Genomic DNA, 17,813 nt, shown 5'->3' on the forward strand with positions numbered 1-17,813 from the left:
ATGGGACATGAAGTTCTCTGGTGTGTGGGCTCCTTGGGTGGGTCCAACAGGCTCCAGGGTGGGTCCGGGGCAGGCCCAGGCTGGACTCGGCCCCAGGGAGCACACCTGCTGGGCTGCCAGCCAAGACCTTAAGAGCAACCTGAGGGCCCAGAGCATCAAGGCAGGACTCTGGAGCTTGGGCAGGAGGCAGGACTAGTGTGCAGGACAGGTGGACAGGGGCTGGGGCATCCCATCTGAAGAGGTCAGGGGTAGGGAGGACCGAGCAAGCCTCTGAGAGGAGTCTGGGACAGGTGTCAGAGCCAGGCCCCGCCCTCCTTCTGTAAAGGCTGGTCACCCCAGAGAGGGGCCCCAGCACCCAAGGATTCCACAGGCAGATGACTGTCACAGGAGAAGAGGTGATGGGAGAGAGAGAGGGACTCAACTCAGGACTGCTGCAAAAAAACCTTTCAGCATGCGCCAGAGACATGGGCAGGGATTTATTCAGAAAGCAGAGTGCATGTTCAGGGGACTGTGGGCCTTCTCCAGAGGGAGAGGTGTGCTTTGTGGGTTTGTGGCTCTCCTCCTCCCTTTTCTTTCTCCTCTCCCCTTCCTTCTTCTCTTCCCCCTCCCTACCCCCTCCTTTTTCTCTCTGAGCTACACCGCCAGACCTTTTCATTTTTAATTTTGAAATGGTCTCACTAAATTGCCAAGGATGCTAAGTTGCCGAGGTGGCCTTTAACCTTGATCCTCCTGCCCCAGCCTCCCAAGTACTGGGATTACAGGTGTGTGCCACCTTGCCCAGGATGGCCCCTCATTTAAAGGAAGCCCGTGACAGGGAGCACGGCGAGGTCTGTGAGGACCACAGTACTCCAGGGATCAAAGATGGCGTATGGTGGAGCGGTCACCTCCTGGATCCTGATGTGGTCTCTGCCTTCAACTCTCCATTGCTGTGCAGTTAAAGTGCTCATGGTAATTGCCGTAGGTGAATGAGTAAAGACTGGTCAATTTCCCAGAAGTCTGAGTGCAGCCTGCTGGCCTGGGGGTGAGGGCTGAGGAGCTTTGGCCTAAGGCTTCTGTATTCCAGCTCCTTTTCCTCGTCCCTCCCTCTGTCTCTTTTCTGCTTATGTCTTTTATGTCCTCTGACCTACCTCAAGTGGACACCGCTCACCCTGTGTAGAATGTCCTGCAGCTCCCGAGGCCCCGTGGAACTGCCTCCAGGGCTGAATACCGACCAGGAGGAAGCTGTTTCCAGATCAGTGATATGGAGGTGTCTCCGGGTCGCCCAAGGCTTCTGCTGCCGGTCTATGGGAAATAGTGTGAACGCTCTTTGCTGATCTAGTCCGGCCCTCTGATGAGCAGCCAGGTTCAGTCCAATGGTCACGTGTTGAAAGAGACCAGAAGACTCTTGAACAATATGGATCCCCAGATATGGAGTCTGTGAACGCACGTGGCTGCCGCAGCCACTGTAGCATGTTTGCTCAGAGTTAACTTGGCGGCTGACCCCTTTGTTTTTCCTGGACTGTGTGTCCGTGTGTCTTTCTGAGACCCAAGGCTCAGGCATCTGACACAGTGAAACGCAGGTCTCGTTAGCTACACACACACACCTGAGACGATGTGAAATGGATTGTGGCGTGTTTTCTGGGTCGTGGACTAAGACGTGGGGTAGGAACCACCTCTGGGCTGATTGGCTTCCCCAGCCTTCTGTCCTTCCTGTCCTATCTCTACAAAACCTGCACGATCTCCTTGCCACCTCACTCTTCCTCACCTGTACACGCCCCCTGGTTGGAACAGTGTTTTGCAAAGTTGCTAAGGGTCCTGCTCAGTTGCTAAGGCTGGCCTCTAACCTGCAATACTCTGGTCTCAACCTCCCCAGTACTGGCATCAAAGGTGGGCGCCATGGCACTGGGCTTGAGCCTTCTACAGGCCACTCCGCCATTTGTCCACAGGGGTGGGTCTCCATGTCCTTCACGCTGCCTGGCCAGGTCTCTGCCTCGCGCGCCCCAGTGGGAACTTTCAGGCCCCTCCTGGGTGCCACGGGCTGCCTTCCCAGTGGAGGTGGGAGCTGGCTAGGGCTCGCTCTGACCCCATCCCAGGTGAAGCCAGGGCTAGAGGATGCTTCCCCCGCTGGCCCCGCCCCTGACCTCTCACATCCGAGGGGAAGCCCCGCCTCCTGCAGTCCCCCCATCAGATCCTGCAGCCCCAGGGTGCCACACACCCCACCCCTTCCCCTCCCCTCGGCCCAGAGCTGGGAGTCCAGCCCTTGCACTCTCCGCTCTTCATCCCGGCTCCTCCCTGCACTGGCCAAGGGCGTCCCGGGCGCTGGGGGCACTGCCCAGCTCCCTGTGGCCTAAGGGAGACCAGCTCTGCTCATTTTCTTTTGTGCCCCTGTGTGGTCCTGGCTGGTCACCTTCCGCTCCCCAGGGTGGCTATTTCATGTCTTCTCACCTAATGACAGCTTCCTGCCTCCCTAAGAAAATGAAAGCAGTTCAGAGAACTTTCACTTAGTCCCCAGCTCCTGAGTCTGCACCGCCCTCCTCTGTCACCTGGTGACCTGCCCGGCTCCTCCGCTCCAGCCACCGCCCTGGCCCGTCCACCTTCATCTGTTAGGGCCTCGCCATCGCACTCCCCTTTTCCCACCCACGGGGCCATTTCCATGCTGCCAACAGGCCGGCATCTCAGTTAAGAAGCCCTTGCCAATGGCCACCCGGGGGGTCCGTCTGAGAATGAAATGAATGGGTGGAAATGGATGGAACCACTAAGTGAGACCTGTCAGTCTCAGAAGACACATAGTTGTGTGTTTTCTTTCATCGGTAGAAGCTAGGGAGAACTTGGCTGACAAGAGAGACCTCAGAGGAACAGAAGGTCCAGTGGGGCGAGGGAGGGGCTGGGGGAAGGGGGCACACTGAAGGTGACAGTCCAGATAATACCACGCACGTGTGCCAGATTGTCAACACCAGACTCAGTGGTAAGGACATGGACCGGAAGGGGAGGGAGGGCCGTGGTTAGTATCCAGAGGGAAACCCCAAGTATGCGCACGAGGATATTCCTAACACGCTATTAACTGTGTCATGTAATTATACGTTAAGGCGTATAATTACAATGCACCAATAAAAGTGTGTGTGTGCGTGCGTGCGTGTGTGTGTGTGTTCCTGCACTCCTGGTGGACACAGGCAAGAGACACTGAGAGGGAAGAATCAAGGGAGAAGAGGTAGGAGCCCAGAAACTGGTCTGGCAGGTCTGATCAGGAAACTGGAAAAGCGGCTAAGGCCAGGGGCTGGAGCCAGATGGAGCATCCGGTGTTTGGAGAAAGGAAGGGGGAGGACGCGCGGCTCTGGGGACGTCTCTGGGGGAGACTGAGGACCTGCCTGTGTCTTCACAGATGTGCGCACGCACATTTGGAGAGGAGTGTCAGTATACTGCCTTCTTGTCCCCTGCCGGGGCTGTGGGTCCTGAGCAGAAGGACCTGCTTAGGGTGGGCCCTCCAGACCTTAGCAACACTGTGCCAGGGTTTTTGTTTGGTTTGGTTTTGTGGATGCAAATTGCTTTCCTGGATTCCTTCTTTTTTATTTTATTTGCTTATTTATTTAATTTTTTCAGTACTGTAGGTGGAACCCAGGGGCACTCTACCTCCAAGCTACACCCCCAGCCCTATTTTTTATTCTTTATTTTGAAACAGGGTCTCACTGAGTTGCGGAGGGTCTCACTAAGTAGCTGAGGCTGGCCGCAAACCTGCCATCCTCCTGTCTCAACCTCCCAAGTATTGGGATTACAAGAGTGCGCCACCATGCCTGGCTTGGATTCCTTCTTTAAAAAAAAAAAAAATAGACTCAGTGGCCAGTTGTGTCTCCAGCTGTCTTGTCCAAGCAGTGGCCTCCCCAGGGTCGGGTCACCTCGGCCACACCAACAGCTCAGCACAGGGCCCGGCTAGCCAGTTTCCCAGCTCTGGCCGCAGAAGGCTCAAACTTCCTCCCTCTTTCTCTGGTGCCCTGGTGCGATGCAGTTAGCTAATGATTTTAGTGTCCCCTCCCCTGGCCCTTTGTGGCCTGGACTTTTTGGTGGAGAGGAGGGGAGTTGGCGGGGAAGGCAGTTAAGTTTCCTGTGGCTGGCTGGCTGGCTGGCTGGCTGATGGCTGACGTGTCTGGCCAGTTGGCTTTTGTCTTGGAGCTCCGCTTGTGTTTGAAACAGATGTTTTGATTTCTACTTTGCTTAGCAACCCTCCTGCAGCCTCTCTCTGCTCAGGGGAAACCATCGTCTTTCTGAAGAGCTTGCTTCAGCTCCAAACTGATAACTCAGGGTGAAGTCTGCGCTGTGCTCAGGATCATCACAGGGGAGACTTGGCCCTGGAGCTGGACCAGCTTACCCTCTTGAGACCCTGAAATGCAAGAAGATGGCTTAACGACATGCTCAAGAATGTGGCCAGAACTGAAGCCTCAGGCCTGGGCCGTCTGCAGTCTTCAGTTGACCCATTTATTTTGCTAACCCGTGGGCAGAGCTTAGCTGGCATTTCCTTATGGCATGATATTGTGGAAAATACAGTCAAAAAGAAAGAAGCATGTGAGGTTTGTCCGACTTCAGAGCTGGACTGGCTGCCTGCTGACCAGAGCGCAGCTGCCAGGCCTGGTGCTTCAGAAGAGCAGGCGCCGGGGAACAGCTGCTCCCAGCCAGGCCGGCCCCCACCTCGGGAGGCCTGATCTCCCGAGCTCCATCCTGGAAATCCGAATTCCCAGGCCGTCACTGCTCTGCCCTGGGGGGGCAAATCTCTGCTCCCCAGAGGTGGCAGCTTTCTCCTCCACTGGAGGTAGGAGCCTCCTGATCTCCTCGGGTCTCTGCCTGGCTCCCAGCCTGTGCGTGCAGTTCTTCTGCTCAGCCTGCATGGCCCTATGTTGTGATGGTGGTACTGGGTGATGAGCCCAGGGGCATTTTGTCTCTGAGCTACACCCCCAGCCCTATTTTTTATTCTTTCTTTTGAAACAGGGTTTCACTAAGTTGCAGAGGGCCTCACTAAGTAGCTGAGGCTGTCTTTGAGCCTGTGATCCTCCTGTCTCAGCCTCCCAAGTACTGGGATTTTAAGCGTGCACCACCACGCCCAGCTAAGTGACTCTTTCTCGGTCCTTATGCTGTAGACATCCAGCAGCCTCTGCCCCTGGCCATTCCAGCTTTTCCTTCCATACTCCAGGATCTTGTCTTCTCAGATACTTTTCAGTGTGCCTGACCTTCCAGCCCTGTGCCTAGAAGCCAGCACCCAGCCCTCCCAGGCCCTGGACACCTCCTGCTGGCCAGGGCCCAGCCGGACTCCTGCTGCACGGCCTCATGTTGTGTGGCCACTCGGTGGCGTGTCGACCTGGCCTGTGCTGCGCCATAGCTGTCCTCAGGCTCTACCACCTGCACTTCAGAAAGCGGGCCTGGCATCAGCCTGGAGCCTTGTCTTTCTCTCCCCACCTACAACCTGTCCTGAGCCCTTCTGGTTCCTCCTCCAAGTGCACCCAGACATTGGATGTTCTCCAAGAATTATGGTTAGGTTGCTGAGATGTGGTAACGGTATTGTGGTTATTTTTATTAAAAGAGTCCTTAGCCAGGCATGGTGGCGTATGTCTGTAATCCCAGTATTTAGGAGGCTGAGACAGGAGGATCACAGGCTCAAGGCCAGCCTCAGCAACTTAGCAAGACCCTGTTTCCAAAATAATAATAATAATAATAATAATAATAATAATAATGATGATGATGATAGGGCTGGAGGTGTAGCTCAGGGATGGAATGCCCCTGGGTTCAATCCCTAGTACCACAGGCGCTCACAACGGGTCTTACCTTCTAGTGCTCCTTACTGAGGTGGGAATGGATGGAACGATGTGGATATTGGGGTTTACCCAGTCACCCAGCGTACTGAGGAGTCTTGAGTTAGACTCCCCCAGAGGGCTTGATACGCGGCAGGGTTCTGGGTCTCACTCAAGGCCAGTGTCTCTGGGTCAGTAGACCTGGGATGGGGCCAGTGGCTTGTGTTTCTGAGACGTGATGCTGCTGGTTCCCGGTCCACACTGAGGCCCACTGATCCTGGGGCAGGGAGGGGGTGGGGGCTGAAGCAAGCTGGGCAGGGCGGGTTGATGGAGGTGGAGCCGGGCTCAGGGTGATGTGAGTACACGGGGCCTTTATGTTGCTTAGAAAATTTTCAAAGGAGAGAGAGAGAGAGAGAGAGAGAGACAGACAGACAGACAGACAGACAGACAGACTGTCTCCAGAGTTTATTGCTTCCTGCTTCTTAGCACCTGTTGCTACTGCCCTGGGCCACACTAGGTCCTCCCTTGCCTAGATCACAGACTGCCTCTAGAGTGTTCTCAACAGCAGCTAGAATGACCCTCAAAACCCTGCCGTGGCTCCATCTCCCTGAGCGAAGCCCCGCATCTTTATGGCCAGCAAGGCCCTGTGTGGCCTCTGTGAACCTTCAGCAGAGCTCCGCACTCATCCTTGCACACATTAGAAGTGCTGGGACAGGAGGATCGCAGGTTCGAGGACAGCCTCAGCAAGTGGTGAGACTCTCATCAACCTACTGAGACCCTGTTTCCAAATAAGAAATAAAACCAGGCTGGGGTGTAGCTTAAAGGTAGAATACTCCTGGGTCCAGTCCCCAGTACCACACACACACACACACACACACACACACAAGTGCTTCTGCCTCAGATTCTTTGCACGAGCTCTTCTGGGCCTGTTGCACCCCACCCACCCCACATTTCTCTCTACCTTCAGGCTTGCAGTCAAATGTCACCTGTATCAAGGTCTTCTCAGACCAAAGTGTCCAAAATGTCGTCCCCCTGCCTCGCATGCTCCTCTCTTCTCTGAGCTCCTCCTTGGTCCCTGTCTGTAGTGGATGTGTTGACCTTGTCTGCCTGGGCACCAGTGGACTTTGCCCAGCCTTGCATCCTGGTCTGCCCGGGCAGCGGCACCTCCCGCTGCACCCAGGCCAGCCCACCGGCTGCCACTCCTCTGTCTGCTGAGTCCCACCTTTGCCGTTGTCAGCTGCCGGCCTCGCTCCCTTCTGCCATGGATGACTTTCATCGGGTTTTCCAGGGTCCCTGTGCCTGGACGGGGTGTGCCATGACAGGTTGGCACTCCTAACGGGGTCCGCTGATCAGTGGCTGAACCCGGGGACAGAGGCTGAGGGGCAGGGCATCCTCACAGGCCGGAAGTTCATGGGCAGGGAGAGGGCGCAAAAGAGATCTCCTGTGGGAAAACCTGCCGGAAACGCAGCCAAAGGTGTGAAGATGGGAATATTCCAGCTATTTTTGAGGGTAAGGAGGGGCGAGTTGCTGTGGGCAGGCGCATGCAGCCTGCTGAGGTGTGGGGCCACCCACGCGGCGCCGAAAATAAACCCTGACTGGCTGCCAACACTGAAAACCAGAGCTGTCCTATTTCTCTCAAGAAACTACAGCCTGGCGGCCCGACAGTGGCTGTCCACTTCGCCTGCCCAGGAGGTGTGTTCTCTGGCCAGCGTGGCCTTCCCGGGCTTCCCTCATTCACTCACACCTGGTACTCTTAGACATCTGATTTGTGCAAGCCAAGGGAATTTCTTCCTCCTTCTGGACTCCTTGTGGAGAAACGGTTGTTTAGGGTGAGCAGAGTGGGCGATGTGTCTGGACCAGGCCAATGCTGGGAGGGGCAGTGAGGGCAGTTGGGGTCCTGCAGCCTGGGGGCAGGAAAGAGAAGAAGCCCACTGGATAACATCTGCAGGGGAGTCTGACTTTTATTTTATTTTGGGGGGATATTGGTCTCACACACACAGAAAAGTGGTGCTCTATCTCTGATCTATACCTCAAGCCTTATTTTATTTTTATTTATTTATTTATTTATTTTTGATGTACTGAGAATTGAACCCAGGGGCATTGTACCTCCTAGCTACACCCCTAGCCCTGTTTTTTAATTAATTAATTAATTAATTTTTATTTTTGCAGTACTGAGGATGGACCCTAGGGGCATTCTACCTCTGAGAGTTATACCCCCAGCCCTATATTTTATTTTATTTTGAAATGGTCTCACTGAGTTGCAAAGGGCCTCACTAAGCAGCTGAGGCTGTCTGTGAACCGTGATCCTCCTGTCTCAGCCTCCCAAATGCTATTACAAGCGTGTGCCACCATGCCCAGCTTTATTCTTTATTTTGAAACAGGGTCTTACTAAGTTGCAGAGGGCCTAAGTAGCTGAGATTGGCTACAAACCTGCAATCTTCCTGTCTCAGCTTCCCAATTACTGGGATTCAAGCATGCGCCACCATGCCTGGCTCTTTTATTTGTATTATTATTATTATTATTATTATTATTATTATTATTATTTTGGTGGTACTGGGGATGGAACCCTTCTGCCTCTGGGCTACACTCCCAGACCTATTTTATATTTTATTTGGAAACAGGGTCTCTTAAGCCAGTGCGGCTGGCTTCAAACCTGCGCGATCCTCCTGTCTCCGCCTCCCAAGCGCAGGGATTACAAGCGTGCGCCACCACACGCTTGTGTTTCTGTTTTTTTTTTTTTTTTTTTTTTTTTAAACAGGGTCTCACTTGTGGGCACTGTGAAGTCTGGTCATGAGGTCATGCCTGAGGAGCCCCCTTACCATTGCTGTACCCTGAGATGACCTGACCAGTGGCTTACACAACGACTTCTGTACTCACCCCCTGGCTTCCATGCCCATAAAAAGCCCCTAGCCTGTGAAGAGTGTGCTCTCTCCCCAGTCAGATGCTTCCTTCCAGGTTTTATTCCTAAATAAAGCCTGTTCCCTGCCGTCGGGCCATATTTTCTTTGCCCCCATGTACCCCAATATCACTGAGTTGTGGGAACCTCACTAAATTGCTGAGGTTGGCCTCAAACCTTGGATCTTGTTGTTTCGGCCTCCCAAATACTGGGAGGTATGTACCACCATGCATTTATTTTTTATTTAGAAACAGGGTTTCTCTAAGTTACTGTGTGCTGGTGTAGAACCTGCAATCCTCCTGTCTCAGCCTCCTATGTCCTAGGATTACAGGCATGTGTCACTTCACTGAGCTGGGACAGTCCAGCTTTTAAAAGGAGTAGCTTACACACCTGAAATACCAGTACTTAGGAGGCTGAGACAGGAGGATCACAGGTTCCAGGCCAGCCTCAACAATTTTGTGATGCCCTTAGCCACTTAGTGAGACCCTGTTTCCAAAAAGTAACATAGTGCTAGGAGGGTAGCTCAGAGATAGAATGCCCTTGGGTTCAGTACACACACACACACACACACACACACACACACAAGTACTGGCTCCCCAAGTAAGATTACCCAGTGTTACAGGCTGGGCTATGTCCTCCCCAAACCACGTGTTCAAGTCCTAGCCCCCAGAATGGGACCTTATTTTGAAGTAGGGTCGTTGTGGCCACGACGTTGAGATGACTTTGCGTTGGAAAAGGGTGGGCTGCTAACCCAGGGAACTCTGAGAAGACGGCCGGATGGTGATGGGAGCCGAGAGTAGGCCCCGAACCCCAGGTCACCGAGGATGGATGCAGACTCCAGGCAGGCCCGAGGGAGCCTGGAGTTCAGACTTTTCCCATCCTGACCTGGGAGAGAATGATTTTTGTTGTTTTAACCCTCTCAGTGTGTTTACTATAATAGTTAACACTGATTATGATGGTCATAGCCACAAAGACCAGGGCCCATTAAGTCAGTGACAAAGTTTTTTTTTTTTCAAATCAGGGAGTTAATAATTTATAGGAACAGAATGGAACAAGGCGGCCCTTTGGGTTTGGTTTGCTTTTAAAACGTGGGGGTGAAGGCTGTTTTGCCCTGAGTTTGTTTAATCATGATGCAGTGTCCTGTGCCATCTGGGCGGGGGGGGGGGGGGTCCTCTTTCTTCCCACTGTGGTCACTTTCCCACCCTGGGGTGTGGACTGGACCACAGCCGTTGTTTAGTTTTCCTGTCATTTTTGGTTTATTTGCCAAGGTTTGTTTGCATAGCTGAATGCATGCACAAAGATTTCTTTGTTTTTTGGTTAACAAGTGAGAAACAGATAGCCCAGATAATACCCAGGCTTCAGGGTCAGTGTGAGGGCTTTGCAAAGCTGCTGGTGCTGGGGTTGAAATAGATGTTCTTGGTGTCAGAATTACTTTATTGCATTTATCAATTCTCTACTGGGATGAAAACCCAGAACTGCCCTTTACCTCCTCCTGGCCCTGCCTGCAACTGTGAACTGGGGGAGGGGGAGAGGTTGGCAGTGCACCCAGCTTGCAGGAGAGACCTGCAGGGAGGGTCCTTCTCAGGCCCTTTCCCAAGAGGAGCCCATAAGCACTGAAAGTCGTCCAGATTCCTTAATGGTAGGCTCCCTACGGGTACCAACACGGGACATTCTTCATCTTGGGTCTGGGAGCAGATGCTGGGAAGAGGTGATTCCTCCTCCTCCTCCTCCTCCTCCTCCTCCTCCTCCTCCTCCTCCTTCCTCTTTATGAGGACAGAGAGCAGGAGACCTGAGGCTAGAAGAAGTGGGCTGTTTCCATCCATGGGCCCCAGGAGGTCGGCATCCTAATGCCCTACCTGTGGGTGTGGTGCCTCACACAGCAAAAGGGGCTTGGCTGATGTTATCAGATTGAGGACCTTGAACTGGAGATATGGTATTGGATTATCTGGGTGGGTCCACTGTGCTCTAGGGTCATCTAAAGATGGAAGAGGGTGCAGGAGGGAAGAGTTGTGGGGATGGAAGCTCAGATGAGTGCTGTAATTGTTGACTTAGATGAGGGAGGAGGGCCAGGCACAAGGCAGGCAGGCAGCCCCCAGGAGCTGAAAAAGGCAAAGAAATGAGCGAATTCTCCTGTAGTCTCCTGGGAGGACACAGTCTCTCTGACACCTCTTAGCACAGTGACCCCATTTCACAATTCTGACTCGAGAATTATAAGATAAATTTGTATGGTTTGAAGCTATGTGTCCACAGGAGTTTGTTATCGCTGCAGGAAGAGACTAATACATCATTCTGACACCTCTTCCAGATGCCTGAGGTTTTTGAGGCAGGTTGATGGGAATAGGTGGGACTTTGTTAAGGGACCTGAGACCTTTAATTTCATGATTTACTTGTTTGCTGTCATTAACCTTCCATACACCATCAGAGTCTACTTAGCTATCAGGACTAAGGGCATCTGACTGCTCATAGAGGTTTATGATTTCATTAATTATCACTAGGTTACTCTGCCAAGTCTCAAACAAAACCAAACAAAATAAACAAAAATACAAGCCAAGCATGGTGGCGCTTGCATGTAATCCTAGTACTTGGGACACTGAGATAGGAAAATTTCAGCTTTGAAGACAGCCTCAGCCAATAGTGAGACTCTCCACAACCTAATGAGACTCTGTTTCAAAAGAAAAAAATAAAAGAGGGCTGGGGGTGTAGAACCCAGAGGTAGAATGCCCCTGGGTTCCATCCCAAGTGCCACACTCCTGGGGCACACGCAGGGTTCCCGTGAGCCCAGGGGCAACTTTTTCATCATCTCATCCTTATGTAACTGTGTTGTGTGTGTTTCTGTTTAAGGACACCTTACTCAGTGCTAATCTCAATATCATGTAGAGCCAAGAGATGAAGACGGGAAGGGACCGGGGAGTTCACCAAGTGCTACGAGTGTCTGCCCCGATCACTCCGAGCCCCACTAGGATGTGAAACGCTAATGCACCAGGAAGAGTATATTTAAAAAACACAGTGGAAAAGAAAATAAAGGCACCCCAGTGAGCGGACATTGTTGATTCATTCACATTGAACTCATGGCCCACAGCATGACAGCTCAAGCTGAACGAAGCTTACCCAAACAGGCATTTTCTTCGGAAGGCACATCACGGCCCTGTGGCACTTAGAGATGCCAGCCAGCACTTTGGCACTGTGTTGGGGGCCATGTTAAGCAGTGAGGTCACAACAGAAAGCACAAAAATGACCAAATGTGGTGCGACTTTGTAGAAGAAGCTGCTTCGGATAAGGAGACATGAGGGCGTCACAAGCTGTTGGACTCGGCTCCCTAGGCTGGAACCCGCCTGCCTGCCTGCCTGCCTTTTTCCTCCATTTCTTTCTTCCCTTTCCTTTTTTTCTTTCTTTTCTTCTTTCCTTTCTTTTCTTCTTTCTTTTTTTCTTGGTACAGGTAGTTGAGCCCAAGTTCATTCTACCTCCAAGCCACACCCCCACCCTATTTTTTCTTTATTTTGAAACAGAGTCTCACTACATTTTTTTCTTTATTTTGAAACAGAGTCTCAGTAAATTGCTGAAGGTCTCCTAAAGCGGCCGAAGCTGGCCTCAAGCCTGTGATCCTCCTGCCTCCATCTCCCAAGAGCTGGGACGACAGCCATAAGCCACTGCGCCCACCTCCCTTTGCCTTTAGGCCCCAGCTAAGCTCCAGCCCCGCCTGGTGGAGCAGAGGCAGAATCTCTGGCCTTGCCGCCTGCCCTGCCTCCCTCCCCCACCGGCATCTGAGCCCAGCCTGGACACAGCTATGGACAGAGGTACCCTGTTTGGCAGGCGCGACGAGTCCTGCTGAGACCCAGGTGGAGAGGGAGGGCACCCTGACACTGACCACCCTGTCCGCCCATCGAGACGTGAGGCCCCCAAGGGCACAGATGTGCTTTCAGGGGACACTCAAGAGGATCAGGAAACTGGGTGCATCCTGGACACTGTGGCGGTGGCCTTTTGAGCTGGGGGGCCAGGGTGGGTGCTGGCTAACAGCAGGTGTGCCCCTTCCGATGCTTTCTCTCCTGGGTGGACATCTGCCCGCAGCAGGAAGCCACCAGGACAAGCAGTCTGCTCCCAGGTTATGGTTTATTTTTATTTTATTTTATTTTATTTTTTGTGATACTGGGGATGGAACCAGGGGCCTTCTATCTCTAGACCTATTTTATATTTTATTTGGAAGCCGGGTGTGGTGGCGCACGCTTGTAATCCCCGCACTTGGGAGGCAGAGACAGGATCATGCAGGTTCGAAGCCAGCCGCGCTGCTGGCTTAGGAGACCCTGTTCCCAAATAAAAATGTAAAAATAGGTCTGGGAGTGTAACCTGGAGGTAGAAGTGCTTCCAGGAACCTCAGTACCACCAAAATAAATAAATAAATAAATATTTTCTTTGGAGACAGGGTCTCACTAAGTTGCTCAGAGCCTCACTAAGTAGCTGAGGCTGGCTTTGAACCCGTGGTCCTCCCGTCTCAGCCTCCCAAGCACTGGGATTACAAGCGTGCGCCACCGTGCCCGGCTCCAGTATTATGGTTTAAATGGTGCCTCGGCTCTTTTTCTTACTCAACTAAGGCTTGTTGAATAGAAAAATTAAAACTAATAGGCAGCTTGGTGCAGCTTTAACAAATCTTTATTACACAATCAGTAGGAAATAGAGAAGAAAATGGAGAGCCCGAAAATGGAGCTCTCCCCTCCTGGGACCCCAGCCCTTAAGTACATTTTGTATTGGTATCTTCTTACCAGCGTCACCAAGGCAACGGGCTAGTAACTTATTTATTAGGCAGGCGGTGCCTCTTGTCTCCGGACAGTGCACTCACTAAGTGCAGGGGTCCAGGACCTACCTGGCCTTCGCCTCTGCTGTATTGGGCAGTACTGGCTGCTCATCAAGTAGGGGTGCCTCGAAGCAGCACATGGAGTTGAGCTTCCTACGCCAGGCCAGGTCGCAGAGGAGAGGAGGTCAACAGAGGCACCGATTGCCTCTCTGTATTTTTAGGGCTAAAGGCTTCAATTGACTCTGGGGCTTTTACTAGAGGTTAATCATTAGAACCAAGGGCAAAGGGAGAGGGGAGCTCTGCACTGTAACAGCGGCCCCCTCCCTGCCTGAGCGCCTGCGCAGCCCAGGCCCTGACTACTTTTTACATTTTGGAAATTAGTACCAGAGCAGTTTTCCAGTACTAGCACGCCAGGGCTGGGGGAGGGGCTGCTGTTGTCTGTCATTTTCTCTTTTTAACATTCCACTCTGGGATCTTAGCCCCCAGCTGAGTTTCAGCCAGTCCCAGGGCCTCTTTCTGGAGCTTCGCAGGACGAGGGCAGACAGGGACAGGGACGGGCCGCTTCTTCTCCCTCGGTGAGGACGCGGAGGTTGCTCCTCCAGCTCCGGGTCCCCAAGAGCACCGTGTCCACTGCGGGGCGGGGCGTTCTCGGATGGGGAGACAGCCAGCCTTACTCTGTATTTCCTAACTGAAACTTAGCATTTTCTTTAGTTAGGGAGGAAATAAGAGCAGACAACAAAACCTGTCGCTTAACCGCATCTCTGACTTTGCCACCAATAGAAATCATAGACATTTCAGTAACCAAATGGAAGGTTCTGCCGCTCACTGAGGAAGCAGAGCTCGGCAGACAGAGGGTGGCGGAGGAAAACTAGCCCGAGGGAGGTGGAGAATAGACCCCGCTGGACTTTGATATGCTAATAAGATGCTAATAAGCCAGATGAGGTGGTGCAGGCCTATAATCCCATACTTAGGAAGGAGGCTGAGGCAGGAGGATCACAGCTTCCAAGACAGAGTGCAGAAACTTAGTGACACTATTTCAAAATAAAATAGTTGAGAGTATACCTCAATAGTAGCATGCCCTTGGGTTCAACACCCAGTAAAACACACACAAACACACATACACACATACACACACAAAATGCTAATAACAAGGCACATATAGCCGGGCATGGTGGCACACACTTGTAATTCCAGTACTTGGGAGGCTGAGACAGGAGGATCCAGGTTTGAGGCTACTTAAGCCCTCTGCAACTCAGTGAGACCTTGTTTCAAAATAAAGAATAAAAAATAGGGCTGGGGGGTGTAGCTGGGAGGCCATCCCCAGTAACACACACACACACACACACACACACACACACACACACACACACACACACAGAGAGAAACATGTATTATTATATTATAACATTAAAATATTTGATAACTAGATGCTAATCAGATTGGTATTCTTGTAATTCTATTCATTTTGTTGTTGATGGTGTGCATGTGTGTGCTATGGTACTGAGGAGTGAACCCGGAGAAGTTCTACCTCTGCGCCACACTCCCAGCCCTATTTTATTTTATTTTTAAATTTTTGAAACAAAGTCTCCCTAAATTACCACTTACTGGCCTCAAACCTGCAATCCTTCTGCCCCAGTCTCCCAAATACTTGGTTGTGATTTTTATAACAACTTTATTGAGATATAATTCACATACCATACAACTTACCCATTAAAGTGTATAATTCCCTGCTTTTTAATACACTTCTCGGGTTGTACAACCATCTCACCACAATCTGATTTTAGAACATTGTTATTTCCCTTAAGAAAGACCCCATAGTTAGCAAAAGCCCCGACTTGTTCCTCCCCACTCAGTCTGACAGCCACGCGGCTACTTTCTGTCCCTCTAGATCCGCCTGTTGTGAGCAGTTTCGTATTCATGGAATGTTTATGAGGTCTTGTTTTGGCACTGCTTTCATTCACGTACTGTCATATTTTCATGTTTCGTCCATGTTCACATTTTGTTCGATGCATTGACAGCACTGTGCTGAGCCAGGCTCCCGAGCCCCCTGCCCAGGGCACCTGATGGCGTCGGGTTCCCTGTTCCTCAGTCCTTCCTGGTCATCTTGCTTTTATTTATTTATTTATTTATTTATTTATTTATTTATTTACTTACTTACTTACTTACTTATTTTTGCAGTACTGGGGATGGAACACAGGGGCATTCGACCTCCAAGCTACACCCCCAGCCCAATTTTTTATTCTTTTTTTTTTTTTTTTTGTGGTACTGGGGTTTCTGGAAACCCTTCTACCTCCAGGCTACACTCCCAGACCTATTTTTATACTTTTTTTTAATTCTAGAAACAGGGTCTCTTAAGCCAGTGAGGCTGGCTTCGAACCTGTGCGATCCTCCTGTCTCAGCCTCCCAAGTGCGGGCATTACAAATGTGCGCCACCACGCCCGGCTCTCATCTTGCTTTTAAACTGGGCTATGCATCAGCTTGGGCACTGCTGGTCACTCAGGACCACCCGGGCCCCTCTGTTCAGGTGTCCTCGGGTAGAAGCAGTTCCCCTGGGGAATTCCAGGATGCAGCCACCCATGCTGATCCATAGGAGGAAAGACGGAGACAGTTACATGGTCTCGCCCTGAGCCTCCAGAGCCGGCAGGGGTAGAGGCGACTGCTCCCAACTGGAAGCTGCAGCCCCTTGCACCCCGGGCTCGCCCCCCTCCCGCAGCCCCCAGGAAGCCGTCAGCTCGCAGAGGACAAGCCTTGCGTGGGAAGCGCTGCATCCCTGCGGCTCAGCGATTCTCGGGCTCTACGCCCCCACCCTGGTGTTTGGGGGCCGCGCTATTGTCTGCATTTCCTCTCGCGGTGGGTGGGGGCGGGTTGGCAAGCCGGTGTGAACGAAGGGGCGTGAGCCGAGCTGCGCTCATGTCTGCCCTCATGTGCTTCTCCCTCAGCGCCGGAAGAGAAGGAGGTGATTAAGGGACAGTATGGAAAGCTCACGGAAGCGTATGGCTGCCTGGGGGAGCTCAGGTTAAAATCCGGTGAGTACCTGCCAGCTGGGTGGCACTGTGTGGCTCTCGTGTTCCTTTGGGGAGGGGCGGGTGGCATTCTGTTTTAATCCCTCCAGGTGACAGTAGCCCGGTTGCCTCTCACTGTCTGGGATGGAGGGGGACTGGAGTCCTGGCCCTAAAGCTCCCTTCAGCTCGCCCTCCAGGACCCAAGTTTTGCCCAAGTGTGACCTGGGGCTTCTGTCCCCAGGGCCTCAGTCACTTTCTAGGGATCTGTGTTCCTTCTAAGAGAAGGATGCTGACCGGGACGGACAGATGCCCAAGGCTCTGCATTGCTGGGCTCCCTGGGTGTGCTGGACAGAGGGGGCTGGGGGCCCGGAGGGAAGAGCCACTGAGGCCCCTGGCCAGCGCTGGCGTGGGGTGGGAGAGAGGGATGGGCGCTGCGTCACAGGTGGTGCGGTCTCGCCAAGGGAAGAACCTCAGAAAGAAGTGAGTACCCTTGTTCAGGGGCGACCCGAGACCCTAGCAGCCACTTCTGCGTCACCCCTGCAACTCCTGCCTTGGGCTCCCGGGGATCTGGTCCCGCTGCCAAGTTTCCTTCCTCCTCCCTCTGCACCCAGGTTTTTTCAGTCGTGTCTGCTGTGCCCTGGCTGTGGAGATCCCCCGGGGCCTCAGGACCACGGCAGAGCTGGGGTCGCATTCCTGACTCTGGGTCCTGCTTGGTTGAAGTGGGAATGATTGAGCTGTGCAGGCTCAGGCCCGCCATCTCCCGAGCCGAGCATCTGAAACTTGTCTGTTCTCAGAGACTGGGGGCTTTAAAGCTGACGAGATAGTGCTGTGCTCGCCACTGCTTTTCTGGGTCATTTCTGTCGGGGGCTGTTTCTTCCTGAGCTATGATGATTACATGCCTCGTTCTCAAATAGGAAACACGGAGGGAAAGCCCGCAGTACTCACATGATTACATGCGTCTATTAAATGTTGATTCCCCGCCAAAGGCCAGACAGGGTCAATCCAAACATGAGCCAAGATGATAAGGCACCTTTGCCCCCACTACAATAAAGGAAGCAGGCTTGCCGAAGGCGGGAAGCCCCGCTGGGATTCAGATGGCCCCCAGCTGCGGCCGAATTAGCTTTTCTGCAAACCATGTTGCCTGCCAAGGGTTTGGAGCAGGGCTTCCCTCTGCAGTGATCTTTCTGCCATTAGAAGGATTCCCATGGCCCTTGCCTTCCCGTGGTGATGGGAAGGACCTTGACAGTGTCTCTTCTGCGCAGTACACCGGCTTAAGCCTTTGCATTTGTAACTCGGTTTTCCCAAGGACCCAGCTCACAGGCCTGGCCACTGTCCTGCTTCACAACGGGCAGCCCGGGAGCACACGCCCGTTCTCTGTC

At 52.6% G+C, this 17,813-nt stretch overlaps 1 protein-coding gene across 2 annotated transcripts in view; it reads left to right on the forward strand.

Annotated features, from left to right (window-relative positions):
• The window catches only part of SYNJ2 (synaptojanin 2), a gene marked incomplete at both ends in the record, with an annotated part of 106,705 nt that overhangs the window by 16,989 nt on the left and 71,903 nt on the right, over positions 1–17,813 (forward strand). For both annotated transcript variants that reach the window (XM_080700251.1, XM_080700252.1), the window contains one exon: positions 16,372–16,458. In XM_080700251.1, the coding sequence (XP_080556377.1) occupies positions 16,372–16,458 (87 nt within the window). The remainder of the gene's footprint in view (positions 1–16,371; positions 16,459–17,813) is intronic.

Source organism: Muscardinus avellanarius, assembly GCF_963383645.1.
Source record: "Muscardinus avellanarius genome assembly, chromosome: 8".
Lineage (NCBI taxonomy): Eukaryota > Metazoa > Chordata > Mammalia > Rodentia > Gliridae > Muscardinus > Muscardinus avellanarius.